The sequence below is a fragment of the Tinamus guttatus genome, unplaced genomic scaffold (assembly GCF_059628265.1).
Source record: "Tinamus guttatus ecotype Peru unplaced genomic scaffold, ASM5962826v1 Tinamus_guttatus_pri_ptg000639l, whole genome shotgun sequence".
Lineage (NCBI taxonomy): Eukaryota > Metazoa > Chordata > Aves > Tinamiformes > Tinamidae > Tinamus > Tinamus guttatus.
The window spans coordinates 914,497-935,749 of record NW_028289173.1 but is presented as its reverse complement, the minus strand read 5'-3'; the positions used below and the strand labels follow the sequence as shown (position 1 = coordinate 935,749).

At 36.5% G+C, this 21,253-nt stretch overlaps 1 protein-coding gene across 1 annotated transcript in view; it reads right to left on the bottom strand.

Annotated features, from left to right (window-relative positions):
- DOK6 (docking protein 6) overlaps positions 1-21,253 on the bottom strand; it is a 230,938-nt gene that overhangs the window by 65,602 nt on the left and 144,083 nt on the right. Inside the window, exon 5 of the mRNA XM_088535650.1 lies at positions 16,781-16,970. Within this exon, the coding sequence (XP_088391776.1) occupies positions 16,781-16,970 (190 nt within the window). The remainder of the gene's footprint in view (positions 1-16,780; positions 16,971-21,253) is intronic.

Genomic DNA, 21,253 nt, shown 5'->3' with positions numbered 1-21,253 from the left:
AGGTCCAAATGCTTTGATCGTTCCAACACATGCTAGCTTGCATGTATCCCAAGGTTGTTCTTTTCAGAGAAAACAAAGAAGAGCAAGGAAAGTAAATAATTATTTGTGCCGGGGACATACTCATGTAAAATGGGCAATACTTATTAAAATATTTGTAAAATAAACTACATGGATTTTTACAGAATTGTAAGTTCAACTTTTACGTTGAAGAGAGAAAGAATAGGGGAAAAAATAAGAAAGCATTGATAAAAATCCTAAATTACAATAGAGCAAGTAGGCAAAAATGTGACACATTTTGGGTGGGTGAATTAATAGGAGAAAAGGTAAGATTATATAAATAGAATCTGTACAGGAGTTATGAAAGGTCAATGAGTAAAGCAGAGAGAAGAAAATGAATGGAAAATGTGGAAAAGGTGCAATCATTTCAGTTACAGAACTCTGGTAGTAGACATGGTTAGAAAGCTCTGAAGGTGGGAAAAGGTCAGTGGAAGCCAGGAATATGTCCCGTGAAAAAAATGTGAAAGGGAAACGAAGATCAACAACATCAGGCACATCAATAATATCAGGGGCAACATACAGAGGAAACACACACAGAATCTCAAAATCTTTGTGTGTGGCATGTTACTTATACCCTGAAGTGAATCATGAGTTAGATTTCCATGCTTAGTAGTCAGCATTTCGGAGTTTTATGCTGCTTGTTAAACAAGGATATACCAACAATTTTATGATCTGAAAAGCAAATAAATTTATGTGATATCAGCCAGGTCCCCTAGATAAAACTACTTATTGCCAAAAATATACATCAGGAAAAAGAACAATTATGTATGATACCTACTAATTGCTGGCTGTAGACACTGATCCATAACATTTATTGTCATGTTATTACGTGTTAGCTGAGGTGGACAATTTACCACTGTTCATGTGCATGCTCATGAGAAATGGTAGCGTTTTATTTTAACTCTCTTTTATATGGGATCTCCTTGAATGAACCTTAATTAAAATGGGGAACATGGTGGCTCAGATGGGGCTCATTAACTTGGTCATGTAGCTTACACCTGAACATTTGTTCTAGATCCTATCTTGTATCTCTCGCATAATTCTTAGCGTTTTCTGCTAGAAGAGATACGTGGTTCCTCATGGCATCAAAACACTTTCTCTAATAAGGTCTATTTATGGAAATTTTGAAATGCCATATTTTGGCATTTTGAGAAGTAAAATATTAAGATGCATTGGAAAAGAGTGGGGGTTTGTCCCCAAAACACAACTGAGTCCAGAGGACCATAATACTTTCCAAGCAACAGCTACATGTCTTTTTAAGTTATTTTAGGCAGTCATGGTAACTGGATGCTTATGTGGTAGATTGATAAATGCAGTGTAAGTCTTCCTTAACCATATGCATTACACTGCTAATTTTCCTTCTAAATTATGAGGGGTTTTTTTTGCATGAATACCGGTTATTTGAGGTAAAATAATTTCTCTTTCTGCATGAACCAAGCAACAGTGTGAGGGGATTATATAATACACACACATTTCAATTCTTGAAAACACATATTTTTTTATTTGTTTAGTTAGACAGGAGAGATTTCTGTAAAGTACTAGTAGTAATTATGCCTCTTGGGAAATTCCTTCTTCTCTCTGCCTGTGCTGTCTCCACAATCACTTGTGTCTGCACTGTCCTCTGTAACAGCACATTTAGAGTAGAGGGGGTGAGTGTCACATTGCCAAAGCTTCAGGGAAATATCCCACTCCTGCACATCAAATGCTTTCTGCTTAATGGAAGTACAGTGAGCTGTATATAAGCCACGTCTTTCTCGGAACTAGATCAATAACTGTTCATTAGTCCTGTTCACTATTCTCTAGTTCATTTCAAACAGTATGATCAATGTTCATCATAAAATGTAGCAAAATTCATATTTTAGCTTTTTTCAAAGGTTTAATTTTGACAAGAAGCAAGATTATGTTTGGGACTGGTTTCAGACTGCTTTTATTTGGTAGCTACCAAGCTTCATCACCATTTCTCATTGAAAAATGTTTTTATGTATTTTACTTTCTTGAGCAGGCATATCAGAATAAATGTGAGTTTTTCCATAAGAGTTAAAGATAAATACTTAGTCTCCATGCTAGTTGCAGTATAAAAAGCAGAAAGCAAAAATCACTCCCCCAAAACAACAAATGCAATACTTTAGATCTGAGTGCAGAAATAAAAATCTTCAAAACAAAACATAACACTTCCATAATAAGCAACATTGTAGAGCTCACATAGAAAAAATAGAACATGGAGACAGACATCCAAACATGAAATACACCCATACATGATGATAAAGATACTGTGGCATATAAATGTACTGTTTCTCAGACAATAGAAACTGAAGTTCAGTCAATAAAAGATATCCACCTGGAACTCGTATTTTGGAGTCTAATACATTGAAATCTGCTTCTATGACTTAAAACTTTTGTCCCTTATAGCAACAGAGTAGTTTCATAAAACATGATCTAGGCACTTGGCGGAAACTTGAATTCCATCTGGACATAAGGAAAACTTGCTTACTGCGAGGGCACAGGCACAGCACCGGCACAGGTTGCCCAGGGAGGTTGTGGAGTCTCCTTCCTAGCAGACTTCCCTCTGAAGAGGGTCCTGCACAATGTGCTCCAAATGACCCAGATTGAGTGATCTCAGTAGGTCGCCCCCAACCTTCCCCGTTCGGTGAACCTGTGGTCTGTGCTGTTTATGCTTTAGCATCTCTGCACAAGAAGAAATCTAAGCAAGCTGCACATGCAAACTAGTATCTCTCCTCAATATTCAATCCACTTACTTATAGTTTAATTAATCAATGGAGGTCAATGATACTTATACATATGCAAAATGACCCATAGTAGGGAAATTTTTGACTAATGTTTTCTTTTTTAAAAATCACATATATTATTCATAAGAGGAATTTATCAAAGACAAAGGCACGATAATGAAACCAACTGTTGACATGCTCTTAAATACATACAATATTTGCATTTTTGACAGTTTAAGTAACAGAACAAATATAAACATTTTGTTAGATAATTAGTTCTGCTAATTTGCAAAGCTCTGGTCTCATTGATAACGATGAAATACTATTTAACACTCTTTTGGAAGAGTAGTTATTCTTAGCAGCCAAGTGGAAGATAAACTAATAATTCATATCACTATTATCATTTTAGCACAGAAGCAGCATTGATAGACTGCTACACAGCAAACAGACTAGTAAGAAACACAGATCTGAAGGGAAGAAAAATAAAGAGGTTACAAAGACTACACAGTTCTTTTTTTTTTTTCTTTTTTTCTTTTTTTTTGATTAAACCTTTTCACCCAGCATGGTCCAACTATTATTTTTATCTCACTTTTGAACCGCAGAGATGCAAGTTCCAAGCCCTGTAATCTGGGATCGTGTTCAAATAAAGAAAGATAACCACTACAAATTTCTGTCAGCCTGTTAAGAGCTATTATTCCCCAACGAGAAGAAAAAAGGAAAAAAAGAAAATGCTTACTTCCTCTCACTGCCTTAAGTAGCACAGCACAGGTGAAATAGCATTAATTTTATATCAGTAATGTTGAGTTAGCTAAATACAAAAATGTTAGATATAAAACCCAAATAAAGTTATTGCTTTACTGGTTAAAACCGATGAGAGCATAATAATACAAAAGAGCCCTGTGGCAGTGCAACATGACTTGCTATATCAGCAGCAATAAAACTTAGGCATCCAGAGTCTTTATTCTCTTCTTGTTTTCTTTTCAGAGCTCTAAAGTCACTGTTATGCGTGGGACTATTCCTAGTCCAGGAATTGCCTGTGGAATTCTTCTTAGCTGCTACAGTCTGAATTACTTCTGCATACAATGTGACACAAACATGAATTTATTTGTTTCTCTCTCAAGAAGCAAGTTTTGTAAGAAGGCGGCATATTCCAGTTAACAAATACTACCATAATGACAGCCAGGGAATTAATCTGTATAGGTATAATTGCTTATTTTACTATTGTTTTTAGGAACTCAAGCAGCTCAGACGCTACAACACTGAACACTATTCTACATGTGCTGACAATACTTGCAGTGATCATTAAAGATCAACTTAGAAAAGACAACAGAATTCAGTTTTGCACCTGCACATACCACATATGCAGTATGAGTCATAAAACACAGGACGACACTTGAAAGGATCTACAAGAAGAATTTGTCCTCTAATGCCCCAACAATATCTCCTCTATATGCTAACTGTTGTTGGAAATAAATTGCATCTACCATGATGTTGACACTGTGTTTGTGTCATTGACCCTTCTTTATATTCAAAATAAAGACTGGAAACAGACATTCTGGAAAAAAATAATGCTTCCACTTATAGGGATAGGAAGCAAATTTTCTGGAGGACTGGACACAAATGAACTAAGACAATTAACCTTTTGATGGATGGACCAATAATATCAAGACATTAAAGCAAAAAAATAGTAATGCCCAAAGACAGAGTCAGGTTTAGAACTACATAACCAGGTGAAAAGGTGAATTAGTCACAGCTGATGATGATGTATATTCAAAACAACAGTTTTCCCAGCCTGTGGAAAATGACATGACCCTCTAATGCTACATTCTCTTGCTTTGAAGGTGGGAGAAACAAAGTCAAAAGGAATGTTGAAGAGTGTTTCACTCCGCAGTCGATGCTGAAGGGTTTTTTTGTTTGTTCGTCATGAAATGTTTTTGCCACTCAAATCTATGGTCTGCCACTCCAAGAAATTTCAGTATATTATGACCCTATTGTGAAGGGATTTTTTTTTCAATGTCAGTCTTTCCCTCTTCCACCTTAAGAACTGCTGGTTTGAACATTTCCGCCACAGTGGAATTTTCGGAAAGTCATATGCAAATATTACAGGCATAAAAGTGTTGTCCAGAGACACTCACCATCCTATGTATGTACACTAATGAGTAATTAACATATGTTAATGATATCCAAGGACTCATCAGCACTAAGCTCAAAATTGGCAGATTTTCAGCTACAGTTTGGGAGTTCCCTGCCATAAGCTGAATGCCTACAGCAGTGACCCCTGGGGCTGACAAAAGCACCGGCCATGAGTCAAGACAGGGAATTTTTTTTTAATAGATTTCTTAAATGCTGATGACAGTAGGAACTGAAAGCTTCAGCTGAAGGCCATGTTTCTGGTCTGAACATCAGCTAGACATATGGACACAAGCTGTGAAATAAGGCCTTATGTGGGTAAGCAGTATGTGCAATAATAGTATTATGTCAAAAGAATAATTTTAAAAAATGTACAGATGTTATCACAAGTGAAAAACATTGAATATCTACCAGTATTATACGTGCGGTATTTAAAGTAGGAGGAAACAAAACTTCTCTCCCTTTTGCCTTATCTGTCCCTCTTCTACACAAGCCAGGCAGAAGCAAAATAGCCAAGTTTTATCTGTTCTCTTGACTGCAAACAATAACAGCACTGTTATGGATTTGACAGCTCACCCAGCATTAGTCTGGCATCTCTGGCTCCAGTTGTCATTGTGCATCTGATATCTGTGTGTTCGTGTTTCTAGCAGTGGGAAAATTCTTGGTAAAGATTTCTCACTAGTCAGATTGCTAAGTTCAACTAGTAGTTTCTTCAGGTAAGTAGTAGTTTGATAAGGGCTTGAGAACCCTCACAAATGCTTTGGTAAAGTTTTCTTCCATAAAAAAAGACACACCTTTTCAGATTGAAAAATCTGAAAGGCAACTGGCGAGGAAAACGTATTAGTGGATAGAAGGAGCAAAAAAAAACAAAGAAACTAAGAAAAAAGAAGCATCAGTGAAGAACAACAAAAATAATCACATGCATCAAATAACACGGCAATGGAAAAAGAGGAAAAGCATAAAAATGAATGAGGAATAAGAAGAAAGCAGCATTTATAACCTATAATGAAACATTTAGACAAGCTCCCATATTTCCCCTGTTTTCAAGAAATAACTTATTTCTATTTCATTGGATGAAACTGCTGGGTATTTTCTGTTTTTTGATAAATGCGCATTTCCACTTCTCTGCTGTTAATATTTCAATTATACTGACCATATTCTCCTAACTGAATAGCTATTACGGGTCCTGTGTGAAACTACGGAAGCCACACTGAACAAAGACACATTTTATGCTGTCATTACTGAAGATTTTGCCTAAAACAGAAGAAATTATGTAACAACAGGAGGAACTGTGGTCCTGTGGTATATGACTTTGCCTCTTCTTCATAAACAGACCAGTTTCTCTGCGTAGCACTATGCACTAATAACTGATAAGAAATGCTACTTGACAAGTTCACAAGAAGAAACACAGACTGCAAAACATATTATCGGACCATAGAATTCGAAAGTGTGAAATCTGTCTCCTCTAATGCATAGACACAGCATCCTGCTCTGTTTCCAGGGATTATGGGCCACAATTAGAAGGCAAAACTAGGGAAGCAATCTTCCTCTGCCCTGAAAAAAACAGTAACTGGCTAGTAACTTAGTTACTGTAAAACAGTAAATTTTACACTACAGCCTGCTTGTCTGAAGTTCAATATGTCATAATTTAGGCTTTTGCTTCTACAGTTTTGCCTCCATTAGCAACATTTTTATAAGAAACTTAAAGCAGTGGAACTGCTTTGTACATTGGCATGTGCCAAACCTTTCTGTCATGACTCTGTAGGCCAGCTTAAAAATATAAAAAAATTACAGATGTTGACACCTACTGGCTGCATTTATATGTCCCTACGCAATTATGAAGCACTGTAAATGGCAGAAATCATATATATGAGATATTCATTACCGTCATGTAATGAAGGATACTGTTCATCTCCTGAATGCTTGTACAGAATAGCTTGGGTATGTTTGTGACTACTTGACGCATGACATTAAAAGCATTTTGAGTATCCTTGGCAACACCTAAACTTTTGAAGTATTTCCCCATTTTCTCACTCCCATTCATATTATAGGTAAGCTTCATATCACAGACAGAATATAAGCTTCAGGATAAATGCTAATATGCATTTTTATGTCTGTGTATTACTATTTCTGCTCTTATTTCTCTGATGGTGCTTTTTACTGGCTATTCGACACTATTTCCACATGCACTGAGCACTTTTTTCTTGGCTGCCCTCCATTTCCTCTGTGCTTCTAAGGCAGAGAGCTAATTGAACCCATTTTTCTTCTTTTTCTCTCTGAGAAGCTTGTCCAACAGGGCTTAAAGAAGTTTAGGTGAAATACTAGTAAAATGAAATACCTGAGGAACCCATTCCTGCTAATTTTTGCTCAGATCTTCCTTACTTTTTTACAGGATGTTATTACTAAAGTGCTAAACATGTTTGGTGCCAGTGTGCCATCAAAGCAACATATATGTTGTTTTGCTCACAGACTGGATAAACGGGCAGTGAGAAATCTTACGAAAGTCAACAAGACCAAGTGCAAGGTCCTGCACCTGGAGAGGAATAACCCCAGACACCAGTACAGGCTGGGGACTGACCTTCTGGAGAGCAGCTCTGCAGAGAGGGACCTGGGTGTCATGGTGGATGACAAGTTGACCATGGGGCAGCAGTGTGCCCTCGTGGCCAAGAAGGCCAATGGGATCCTGGGCTGCATTAAGAAGAGCGTCTCCAGCAGGTCGAGGGAGGTGATCCTGCCCCTCTACTCAGCCCTGGTGAGGCACACCTGGAGTATTGTGTCCAGTTCTGGGCTCCACAGTATAAGAGGGATGTGGAGCTGCTGGAGAGAGTCCAGCTCAGGGCTACAAGCATGATCAGGGGCCTGGAACATCTGCCCTGTGAGGAGAGGCTGAGGGAGCTGGGCCTGTTCAGCCTGGAGAAGAGAAGGCTGAGAGGGGATCTAATCAGTGTCTATAAGTACCTCAAGGGAGGCAGTGAAGAGGATGGTGCTGGCCTCTTTTCAGTGGTGGCCACCGACAGAACTAGAGGTAACGGCCACAAACTGAAATACCAAAAGTTCCAGTGGAACTTAAGGAAAAATTTCTTAACCGTGGGGGTGACAGAGCACTGGAACAGGCTGCCCAGAGAGGTTATGGAGTCTCCTTCTCTGGAGATCTTCAAAACCCGCTTGGATGCCACCCTGTGCCGCGTGCTCTAGGTGACCCTGCATGTGCAGGGGGGGTTGGACTAGATGACCTCTAGAGGTCCCTTCCAACCTTAAGCATTCTATGATTCTATGTTGTGCTGTTAGTCCGAGGCCCCTTCTTAACTCTACTTCTGTCTTACTTGTTCATGTATTTTACCATCAAATTCACATCACCTCGTCTTATTCCATTTACTTAGGCCTTTATGTCGCTGCCACAAAACCTTCCCTGATTTTTATCTATCTCTTGAATTTTCATTAGTCCCAGAAAGATGGTCTTTTTGATATCCAATTTCATGTTAGTGTCGGGCTTCTTGAGCAACAGCTTTAGCCCTTGTACTGCTGTTGTTGTCTCTAGCCCTGTGTTTTTTCGTACTTCTGTTGTCACTCCTCATCCTGTGCTGGAAGCAGCAGGAGTCCTAAATAAGTCAGTCACCAGAACAGACGATCCAACCTGTTCTTTCTTTCCATGGAGATCAGACAAACGTGATCATCCCAAAGAATTTTCCATTATACCACCACTTAGACTGCAAAGTTTCCTTCCATTTCAGTCCCTTTCTGAAGAGTAGGTAATAGTTATGATCAAATGGTTTCAATTTATTTTTGAGTTTCAAAATACCACATATTAAGAAATGCATTTTTGCACTCTGGTGATTATTTCTATTTATTTTTATAGTCAATATTGATGAACTCTCAGTCATCATATCACATCACTAGGAAAGTAAAATCTATCCTGTTATTCATTCCAAGACAATGTTGTTTTGAAAAGTTGTATCAGAGATCATTTAAAATATTATTTTTAAGAAGGGATATTATTCAAGTTGGACAGAGCAAAAACCAAAATATATACAGACACATTTTAATACAACAAAACGTCCAAATCTATGTTTTGTGCATTGGCTCTAGCAACCCCTGAAAATGCAATGTTATATTTGAGTTTTCGGCCCTTGACAGCATAATCAAGTAGATGAAGCATCTCAGTGAGTTACAGAACTGTACGGAGTTTTTCTTTTTTTTCAAAAAGTCAGAAAGATCAAATGACGTTTGGAACCTCCGAGATTGAGCGATTCCATTAGATGCTGCCTTTCCCTCCTCTCCTTCTAATAAGACTGAAGCTTTTTAGAAAATATGTGACAAGTGACTACTCACAGTAGAAATAAATCACGTACCATTACAGCATTACTCAGAGTACAGAATTATTAATAGTGCACTAATAGTAATAACTTACTGCAACAGTGAAAAAGTACTATTAGAAGGGACCCGGCAGCTAATGGCATTTCCTCTAACAAGGGCTCAGGGACAGCCCTTCCCTCCGTGCCTATAAATAAGCACAAGATCAAAGGAGCCCAGGAGCCCAGTCAAGCACTCCTCAAAAAAGGCCTGACTTTTCTAGAATATGACCAAGAAGGTGCTGCAAGTAAATTGTTCTTGATCTTCCTTATGTGACATTGTTTTGATAGTTCTATAGTTAATTAAAATTAGGATGAGAGGACACTTAGTTTCAGTGAAAATCTTGAGGCGGACATAATATAGCATAATGCTGCAGTGCTCTGGCTTTCTTTTCAATTACTAGTCTTGCTTTCTCCTTAGGAGAATCCTTATATGAAAACAAAAAAATGGAATTTAGCATAGGTATTTGTATTCAGTCAGCACACGCCATCACTACCTAAGCAATAAAAAGAATTACTCATGAATGGTCAATTTGATAGTTCTTCCGGGCCTAGCTATTTATTTATGTATTCATTTTTGCTAGTATTCTGGAAATCTGAAGGAAAACATATTTTATAATATTTCACAAGAACACATGTCTCTGTATTTTTTCTTTATGTGTATTTGTCTTTTTAAGCAGCAAATGTTTCTGTGTGGCAAAAAGGAACTTGAATTTCATTGAACAAACAGCTGTTGGAAATGGTGAAAAATCTCTAGCCTACTTCAAAATAAATTAATGAAACTAAACTAACAATATCTGAACACTAGCCAGTCTGACTCAAATGAGAGTTCTGAGCTTTTTTAAAAACTTAGATCAAAATATGTGGAGTATTCTCCGGTTTGTATGGATATACATCTTTGAAAAAAGCAAACAAAAGTAAAGTCACCACTAATTTACTCTTATACTGCTGTCTTAGTTTTGTTTACCTATACCTTTTTACATATGAGAATATTTTTATTTTGAATTAAAGATTTTTTAATTATTAGTCTTTGATTTTTGCATTAAAAATTGGAAAACTCCACAGCAAAGGAAAAAAATAATTATGAGTAACTTCAACAATCACACACTTATTTCTGAACAGTCCTGGAGGTTTTGACAACAATTGCAGAGATATTTATGCATGTGTGTATATAAAAATGTAAACATATACATGTACACACATATACATGTACGCATACATGTACATATATATATGTGTGTGTGTGTATGTATGTGTGTATATATACTCTGTATATCTATACATAAAGCAGTGACTGGGTATGATCATCCTCAAGAAAAGATGCATCTTAGGGAGGATAAACAAAAAGAAGTCAATACATATTTTATAAGAGAATTTATTATTCATGAGAGCATTGAATTAGCACTGACAGAAGCAGGGAATTACGTAGATATGAGGCAAAGCTTCCAAGTGCAGCTGCCAATGCAGCTTTCTCAGCTCCTGAGTAGTGACTGGCAGTCACACTATACTAAATTTGATTACTACACAAGCAAGTCCTCAGATTGAGAGAAAAACAATAATTTTGCTTTTTTTCACATGTAACATACAAAGGTCAACTGTTCAAACATTGAAATGGCCTTTAGAATAATCCTACAAGCAAACTGAAGCTCAGGAGCTGAAGTTTTTACAAATGGAGCCCACAAATGTTTTTAGAAACATGTCCCTTTATAACACTCTGAGTGTGTGTACAAGGCTGCATTTGCATAGCCTTGTATATATTCATGAACAAGGCTGTTTGGTGGTGTAAATTCCATCTTCTGCATTTTGATCACTTCCTTCTATGTTTGCACAGCACTCAGGCAGAGTATAGTGGGTGTTGCAAACCTCCTTAAGTGATGCTACTCATGACAACCTTTGCAGAAAAGGAGGATTTATTTGTGCTTAGCATTTCTGTTGGCTAGGTGGTTCTCTCATCAAAATGTGCCCCTCTGGGTTGTCTATTGTGACGCTCTCCTGTTATCTCTATAGAGAGTTAGGTGCTTAATTTTAGCATTTTCAACCAGTTAATGCAGACAGGCTTCATGGTGTGGCAGAGACAGTGTTTAAAGGCTACGCGAGTCATGTGGGTTCTTATTGTAACAAAAAAAAAGGATATTATGAATTTTATTAGTAGACTTCGTAGACATGTGTTGTGTCAAGCTTTGCTCATGACTTTTTTCTTAAATGGGTAACACTTCCTTTTTTTTTTTTTTTTTTTTTACTGTGAGTTAGAAGGTTAAATTTTAGTAATAGTCCTGTAGACAAAGAGATTCAGAATCCCCACATGGGATATTTCTTTGCTATGGTCCACCAAGGAACTAGCAGGTCAAAATGTGGAGCTGGAACAGCCAAGTGTATCCTGCTATGAATTCAAGTGCTCCAGTGCTATTTGCATGTTAGACAAGGGAGAAGGTGTGGGGTGGCTGATTTTTCAAACCAGGGCTAAAATAAAGCAGAATGCTTTAGACCATACACTAGAAATCCAGTATAAATTAATTTAATATATATATCCTCTTCTTCTCATTGTTGGTCATATTAATTTACATTGTGGAGGAACAAAAGGGTTGACTGAGAGCCTTGGCAGAGAGAAGATGCAAGAAGCACATCATAAATCATTTGCAGTGAGCTAAAGTAGTTTCTTCTAATCTAAGAGTTTTGAGACAAGGCGGCACAATCAAAAATCAAGAGTGAGAGTCCTGCAGATGACAGGATACAAGGAAATACACAACTCCTTTTAAAGTATGATTTACATGAGTCAGAGGACTAACACAGAACTTATCTCAGATCGAGAAAATGGCAGAAGCCAATTTGACATTTGGAAAGGGAAAAGAAGTAGGAATGGAACTGCAATTAGATCTGATTTGACTACAACCTTAGCACTGCTAAATATCAAGAACTAATTAATCCTTTCCAGTGGTGAAAATACTACTTGTTCTAAAATTAGAGCTATGTGATTACTAAAAAAATAAGGAGGGAATACAACACACTCTAGTTTTGAGGAAGTTATGCTACCAATACATTGCACTTGGAGGAAGCACTAGGGAAAGAAGGGAAGAGCCTGTGAGAAAACACAGCAAAAGCCAAACCATCGACAATACAAATTAGGTAAATTCCGCATTATGAAAGTATAACAAAGGCATAACATTAAAATAAAAATAACACAACAAACATAACTCAGTGGAACACAGAGATCTCTGAGCTAGTGCTTGCATGAAATGATAAACATTTATTGCAGTTGCATTTGATTGGTTATTATGTTTTTAAACCCACGCTAACTTACAATTCTTGAGGCAGGTACAAAAGGAGCCTTTCCCCATATGGAGGAAAAAAGCATGTTTCCAATACCTTAACTGTAAAGGGCCCCATAACTTAGCTCTAAGGGTTAACTGACTGTTTCACAATAACACCAAAACTTGCTACAGAGGACTGACAATTAGATAAAAGATTTCTGTCAGATGTAGCACCTGAAGCAAACACTGAAGTTTCTGCTTCAGATAGCCCTAGCATCTGTGTATCTAACACGGAGAAAATGCACAGCCAGTCTTTACTCAAGAGTTCAAGCACTCTATAGTGCTTGAACCTAATGCTTTCTCATCTGCAGAAACAAATTGCAGATCTTAGGAGTGACAGAAAACAGCATGCTTAATTAGTGCAAAAAAGTAAAAGCAGATAAAAAATAATTTAGTGTGACTCAGTGGGTCTCTCTGAATGTGCAGCATGAATAAACTTGAAATGTAGATGATTGCAAGTATTTGCATATTTTCTACAAAAGAGAAAAATTATATTGCAGAATAAGGAGCATACCACAGATTTGTGACTACTTCCAACTTTTCTCAAAATTCTCCAAGAATAGACCTGTTACCTCTGACTCTTTTCTCATGAAAACTTATGATATTTCATATCTTTTGGCTGGGGCTATTGCAGCCCATCTCCATACTGCAGTTTGTCATCATGCTTAACTGGACTTCAGCACTTTCTTTTGGCTTTTTTTTTTTTTGGATATATCTTGCCAGTAGTTAATGCACTTGACCAGAGAGCTTCCATGTGGAAAAACTATTGTTTAATACAAATAGCAGAATAGCGGTAAAGTAAAACAAACAATATTTCCAAAAGAAGAGAGTCCATATGTTTTTACTTCTCTCAATGCCTCACTGCAAGAGATGAAAAGAAAATCCTGAATTCTTGGGGTGTCTCAGAGAGTACCTTAGACAGCTTGTTTCGCTGAAACAGAAAACACTTTCCAGATAATAATTTAAAAAAAAAATGTTTTTTGGTTGTTTGGTTGTCATAATTAGTAAAATGAATCCTGTAGCTTTGGCAAGTGGCTGAAAATAACACCTTTACATCTGATCCAGATCACACGATATCTTATCTTCATGTATTTTACCACCATACTGGCATACTTCTTAGATTGTCTATCATTAATTAATCTAGCACATACGTACAAGTATCTCCACCTGGACAGTTACATGGACATTTCCAAAAGGAGCATGTTTCCCATTTCAAGGGCTTAAAATCACCAACACTGTGCAGGCAGACCTACTATGTGCAGCAGCAATTCCAAAGATTCCAAGAAAAATGAATGCTGCTGCACTTGCACAGTTCCAATGCATCCTTATTCATAGTGTCTCTGACACATCACATGAGCATGAAGAATCTGAAATGCCTGGCACCTTACATCTGATCATAAAATCAGGTAATTTTGTTCACTCAGGAATGATTCGACAGTAAAATCGATCAAGCCAATCTGAAGTTGGCTTGTGAAAGTAAATGGTCAGCTCCTAGTTTAGGTGCTTTAAATTAAGGTGGGAACCATTCTCTATAGTAGATGCACATTGTTAATTGGTATAATGCCACCATAGCATCTCTACTCAATAGAAATGTGAATTAATATTTTATAATCAATGTATGGGATTATATGGGATTAGCCCTAATCAGCTACTTTATCAGATATCAAAATGCTGAGTGCAAAAGAATCTCACCACACTGTTTTGAACGAAGCCACACAAAACTGTGCTTCCTCCACATCTTAGCAGAATTTAAATGGAGGAGTATATAAACTGAGTTTGCAAGACATTTCTATTAGTTTTCAAGAAATAGTTATTTTCATTGGGTATCATCTGATTAATGAAACTTTATACACAATGTGCAGAACATACACACAAACTCCAGTTTAGTGGAAAAGTCAATGCAAATATCTGGGTACTGAAAAGAGTCTGTGTTATTCCTCTTACGTTTAAGACATCCTCCTAATCATGCAGTTATTAGATTTCATTAGACAACTTAGTGTGATACAAGTGAGTATATATTTAATTTAAATGTAAGGAAATATGTTTATTAAAAGATAACTTCACCCAAAAACTTAATTTTGATCTACTTATCATGGTATCTTTTCATGAATATGTCCACTTATTTTAACGTGATATTTTGTTGATATCACTTATTTTGTGAACCAAGTAATTTAAACATAAGTATGGATAATAAATAGCATAATTATATAATAATAAGCATATAAAACTGAGTTCTTAACGTTCGCGTATATTAGCCACTGCATAATACTGCATAGCTGCTGGTGCTCTACAAACAGTAAGAGTTTATTTCAAAATATTTATTTTAAAGCAATTCTCTACATTCAACTTTTAAGCCTTAGGGAAGAAATAAAGCAACCACATTTTTACTATGTAACATTGCCATCAAGCATGGATGAGTGCTTTACTTCTGATAAGAGACTCTGCATCAAGAATTCACCATATTAAGATACTAGCAGATTAAGGGACAAACATAAAATCATGTCCAGAAGGATCCTGAATAAAAGATAAATAAATCCCCACAAAAAAATAAAAACAGATTTTAAACTGAGTATTAGTGTTGCCCTATATATTCTTCATATGTTATTAAAAACACTGTTTTTCTGTAGTCCTATTTTCCCTCTACATTTTTCTGCCAGTCTAAATTTAATCTTCATGCATTTTCAAATCAGACAGATAAAGCACTCTCAAGCCAGCAAAAGGAAGAAATCAGATCAAATAAAATAAAGTATGACAGATAAATGCAGAGCTGGCTCATAAAAATGAAACACAGGAAAACAACCCACTTTTCATCAGGATGCATGGTGTATGGATGGCAGGGGGAGATGATGTACAAATATCAGTACAGGAAGCTGGAAAAGCAATAAGATAAAAATCTCTTGCATTTTACTTGAGTATGCACAATCACTATATATAACTTGCTAGTGCTGATGTGCCATAGTTAAAAATAGAGTAGAATAGAAAGCAACAATCCTGTTTTAGAAAAAGAAGTAAAAATAGAATTTCAGTATTCTACAGATAGTCACTTTTCATAATTAAAACACTGTAGATACACACATATTTTGAGCCATATACAGCAAATCGTCTTCCAGCAATTAATTTGCAGATCACAAAAATACTCCTGTGATAGCAATCTTGATATACAACTTAAGAGTCAAGCAATAATTCCAACCCAATCAATAAGAATCTGCACAGAAGTTTTATTTGCTATCTCTTTTAGAATTTAGGGTCTATTTGATCTGTGGTTTTGTTTATTAACACCAGCTGTGCTTTCACAAATCTTTGTTAATGCTGTTTTAATAAGTACATACTGAAATAGATTTAAGATTTTTGGCAAATGAGGCTAACACAAGATTGCAAGGACACCTGACTCCATAGACCGCTCTGCGTAGGGAATTGGTACACAATTAGAAAAGTCTAGAATCATAAAACATAAAACAAGACATCAAGGATAGAAATAAACCAAGAATGTAACCTAAAAAAAAAAAAAAAAGGCAGCGGATGATATGGGAAAGATCTGATATGCAATAAAAAGATATGAAATGGAAGGAAAAACAGACTTGTCCAGATCTTTAAGTTTGATCTGAGGATGGAAATGGCAATGAGGATTAAAATTTCAGACAGAAAAAAAAGCTAGACTTTTATTGGGTCCACTTGCTTTTATGAGATTTCTCCTTTTTATGACTAGAGTGGAAATCATGCATTAGGAATATCTGAGAAGAATATCTACTGTAGCTGAAGCTTCTCCATTCAATCTATATTACAAGCCTTTTCCATGATCCACAATTCATCTCTTCTACATCAGCAGCACACAAATATATCCCACACTAGTGTTTAAGACATGTAAAATTTAAGATGGATAATTCAATGACAGTTAAATAAAGAACAGAGTCAATGGATACCCCCAGATGGGAGATGTCAAGTAAAAAAGCTTTCAGCTTCTTTTAAATATTATTTATAGCATTTATATAGAATTATGCAGTATTTTATAAAGTATTTGTACCTTATAGTATTAATGTTTATTTTGAACAGACAATTGAATATATTGGAAAGTAATATTCAGCAGATGGAAGTATATGGATAAACCATGTATTTTGTCTTTCTTACTTGATATTGAGGGCTAATCTAACAAGCAGCTTCCCCAAAATGACTGTTTCTTTTATTCTTGTTGCTGCTTCTCTTTAGCTCTTACCTTCCAGACTCAAATGTGAACCACGTTGAGTCACGTCCATATCTCCTCAAAGAGCTCAGAGGCCACATGACCAGCTTGACCTTGGCATTGTGGATGTCCCAGAGATATATGTTTTCATGAGTGATCTGCATTGTACATTCCCCATAGATGTCTAGATTTGGTGTAGGCATAAGGTATACATTGAATCGCTCTGGAAGGAAAAAACAGAATAAGTTACATCCAGTTAAATCAAAATGTCAACTTGCAAAATGTTAAGGAAAGAAAATTTTTAAGTTACTAAAGTTTCAAAAACTAACAGGAAATTCTCTCCTGTGAAAGTGCTATGGATTCACTGATGTCCAAAAAGCCCTGACAGTATACTAGAGGAGTCTGAGAATCCTTCTCATTTCATCTTCAGCAGAAAGAATAAAGCAGACTGAAACATCTTTCACAGACGATCTTCAAAGTCCTTTAACTTTGTCATATAATCCTAGCAACTTAACTCAAAGCCTCTGTGTTCATACTGAAGTTCACAATTCTTCACACACAAAATAACAGTGATTTAAACTCTGGTCTAAGTTTCTTTCTCAAAGAATAAAGTAGTTATATTGATGAAACATATATGCACAACTACTGTCCTTATAAAAATTGTCCTTGTATTTGCAAAACCAGACTTACTTACTAAAGCCTGTAAATAATTTTATTCTTTGTGTCAGGCTTCTATTTATGTGCCACAATTGGTAAAATTTATAACATGTTTCACTATCTGTTGCTTTCAGGAAGCATTTGATTCAGCAAAATATATTATTCAGGCTACACAACAATTTGTGATTTCCTGCGCTTCCACTTCAGGGTATGCTTACTGAAGCAAGAAGTCAAGGCAAAAACAGTTCAAAGCATAAACATTAGCAATACTCATTATATAAAACAGAATCTTGGATATATGTATTTACAGGCAGGCTTGATAAGAAAATTGTGTCCAATAAGTGAATGATGGTTTGGCGTGGACCACTTTTAAATCAACTAATTACAACAAAATCCTTCATGCTGAGAATGACTTTCTAAAAATTATGAAGCAATTCAAAATAGTCATTTAAGGTATATAGTGAGATATTTAACAAAACAGTCAAAATGAAACTCAACCTTCAGGTGTGTTTGACAGTCAGGATCTCAAACATTATGTCCTCAGGTTTTTTAGTATTTGTTAAATATACTTTTCTGACAAATCATTAAATGCACTGCAAATAAATGAGTTAATATAAAATATGCCAGAAGTGAGTTTTTGTAGAAAGTAATAAAAGTTTGGTTAAGGAACTGCTGGGTGAGCAGTAAGATTTGCAGTCCTGCATAGCTATAAGTAAACTTGTCATCCCCAATGTTATTCTGTTTCAGTCCATTTAATTTTGTCCCATTAATGATTCCCCAATTGATTCACTCAATCTCATGGCCATTCAACCTCTTCTCCTAGGCTCTTGGTCTCATTAATCACACTAATGGGTGCTGGTCCTAAAAGCTGCACTTTATGACTAAGGTCCTATGTGGGAAACTCTTAATGTTTTGTAAAAGTCTTCTGACGTACAGCACAAATAGCTTAGCAGGTGCTGCTGAAATTGCTGACAAGAATTTCACCCAGCTCTTGGATGAACGTGTTGAGCATGGGTCGCACTGGATGTTTGCTAAAGTCAACAGAAGGACTCGCATGGGAGGATGAAGCAAGGTCTGCATCATAAAGAGAATGGTGCAGAACAAAGTAACCTACACTTTGTCCAAGAATTACATATACTTGCCCTCTTTCACTGCCTAAATGTTGTAGTAATGGGCCGTGCAAAAATGCCTAGGAGCTATGGAGAACTGTGCTTTTATTAGGCTTTAGTTTTGCACTTCCATGCTGTTTCCTCCTAGAGTATTCTCCCACTGTTTGAAAGAAAGATGCAGATGACCAGGAAATTCTCTTGCCCCCTCCACCTTTCATATAGTCCCCTTTGATTGTGTGAAATCACACAATGTGTAATACACAGCAAGTAGGAATGTCCATTTCCCAAAGTCTTCTCTTTATCTTGTCTTCACTGACAGAGTACCTCAGAGAGCAGAAAAAAACAGAAATGTGCAATTAGTTTCTGTAGCAGACATGAAACTCCCATGTTGAAGACAAGAAAAAATTCAATTTGTTTTACAAGCTTTCAGAACATTCACAAAACCCTAAACTCTCAGAAGTGTCTGACGATATTATTTCATGAAGGGTATTGAGGACATTTGATATATCCAAACTGTCAGGAGACATTTGTTGACTTTGCACTGGAGGTCAGTGTCTAAGGTGAGGTGTCAGGGATTGAGGAAAGTATAGCTTATCAAACTGAACATCAGCTGCAAGGCAAAATGTAGAACCACTGGAATTTATTCAAATTGGCAATAAAAGAAAGTGCATAAATGTATATGCAGGGAGAGACTGAATATGGATCTATTTGCTTTTGAAACCCAAATTTACCAATGCCTTCGAGTAACAAGAAGTTGAGGACAAAGGAAGGCCCACTGTTAAATTATGTTAAGAAATAAAATGTAGGGTTCAATTTGTCCATTTCAGAAATATTTGAGTAGGTATCTAGATGATGATAATACAATCATTCAGTTCCCAGAGGCAAGTTTTGCCCTTAAACTCAGTAGCAAGTACAAATACACTTGGACTATATTTGGGGTGTCTGGACTCATTCCCCAGCTGAATTCAGTCCCCCTGATCTATGATATTTAGCTTCTCTGTGGGTCAGTCACCATCTGCATATGAGGGACAAGGTTAACGAAATAGAAGTTGATGAGGGATGCAGAAAATAAGGAAATGGAAGAAAACGAGCAAGTAGGTACGACCCGACTGAACAAGACAAGGCTGTGACCATGAAGGCGCAATTCCTCAGCATTCAGTATTTCCAGTTTCTTCCTTCCTCTTAAAAAAAAAAAAAAAAAAAAAAAAAAAAGGTGAAAGCAAAATTCAGAAAGAGGGGCAGCCAGGATGCGAAAAAAAATGCTGTTTTATTGCCACACCTATTGCTCTGCAGCTTTCGGTGCGGCTGCTCTTTTGCGTCTCCTTCAATAAGCAGCACAATGCTTCATCACATACTTGGGCTATGTAAAGGTGTTTAGCATTTAGGCTTTGGCAAGTAGATGACCTTTAATAATGCCTCTTGGAGCTCAGGAGCAGAAGAGGCTTTGTTAAACTGAGCATATTGACTGAGACGGAGACCTGGCAGCTACGATGAAATGCAGTCCTGCAGTCTGCTCGATGTGCAGCTGTACTGGGGAAGCAAAATGACCGCAAGGCCTAATGATCCTGGCTCTAATCATTTTATCACTAGATTCCTTTGACTAAATCATCCCAGGTGGAAAACTGAATAGATAACCCTGAAATCCTCTAATCTAGATGCTTCTTTTCATTTCAGCTTTAATGTCAAGGAAAAATACTTCGGGAAAAAGGCAGTCAAGTTGGAATCTAAGTAAGAAGCGGCTTTAAAAGCACATTTTTTGCTTCTATCTGGAGCTCTAAGCTGGAGCTTCTAAGCTTCTCCATCTATGAACCTTTTTCTGCTGACAGTGCGTCGCTAATTTCCAGGTGGAAAGAGAGCTTTAAATCACAGCATCTTCTGCTATTTCATACATCAGGATTGTTAGAACAATTCTCTCCTGGTTTTCCTTCCCAGGAAAGAACTGGGCCTTTAGAATTACCTCCATGTCTCTTTCCTTGTATAATTATTCTGCTTTGCATCCATTATAAATGCATGGAAAGGTTTATTAACTTCTTTTTAGTAAAATATCAGGGCAGATGCACATTATTTCCTGGTAAGTAAGGTAGAGACGAATCTGAAAATTCAGTGGATTAACTAACCACTTAAATCTGTAAATCCCTTTCTTCTCTGAAAAAAGCTAGCAGTGTTCACTCTTGAAAAATAAAACTATGAAAACAGATTAATGATAACAGAAAATGAATTTGATGGTAATCTCAATCTGTAGTGTAAGGAACTCATAATCCTCTTCTAAATATTCAAAGACTTTTTCAGTATAGGAAGGTACATTTGTATTAAGAGTAATTAATGAGTTTCTTTCTATTAAAATACAGGAAGCAAGAATCTACTGTAGCATCCTTTAAATAAGAAAGGGAGGCAGCACAATAGTTATCATAAAAAAAGAGGTGCCTACAAAGGAAGAAATTTTATGAGCTTTTAAAAATTATATTAGGCAGGGAGTAAAAGAAGCAAAAAATTAATTGTCTATCAAACTTGCCCAGACTTCTAAAATCAAAATTAGCCTTATAGCATATATCAAGGAAAGCCAAAGAGCCAGAAAGATATAATACAAAAACACCATCTTGACATCACAGGCATCACAGCAAACATTAACTGAGCCACAGTGGTAAAAGATGGAATGGGCCTTTCCTTCATCTTAAAAATGAAAATTTTTTCCTTTCACAATTTCTTCCCTGCTTGCATCGTTCTTACAAGTAATATCCCA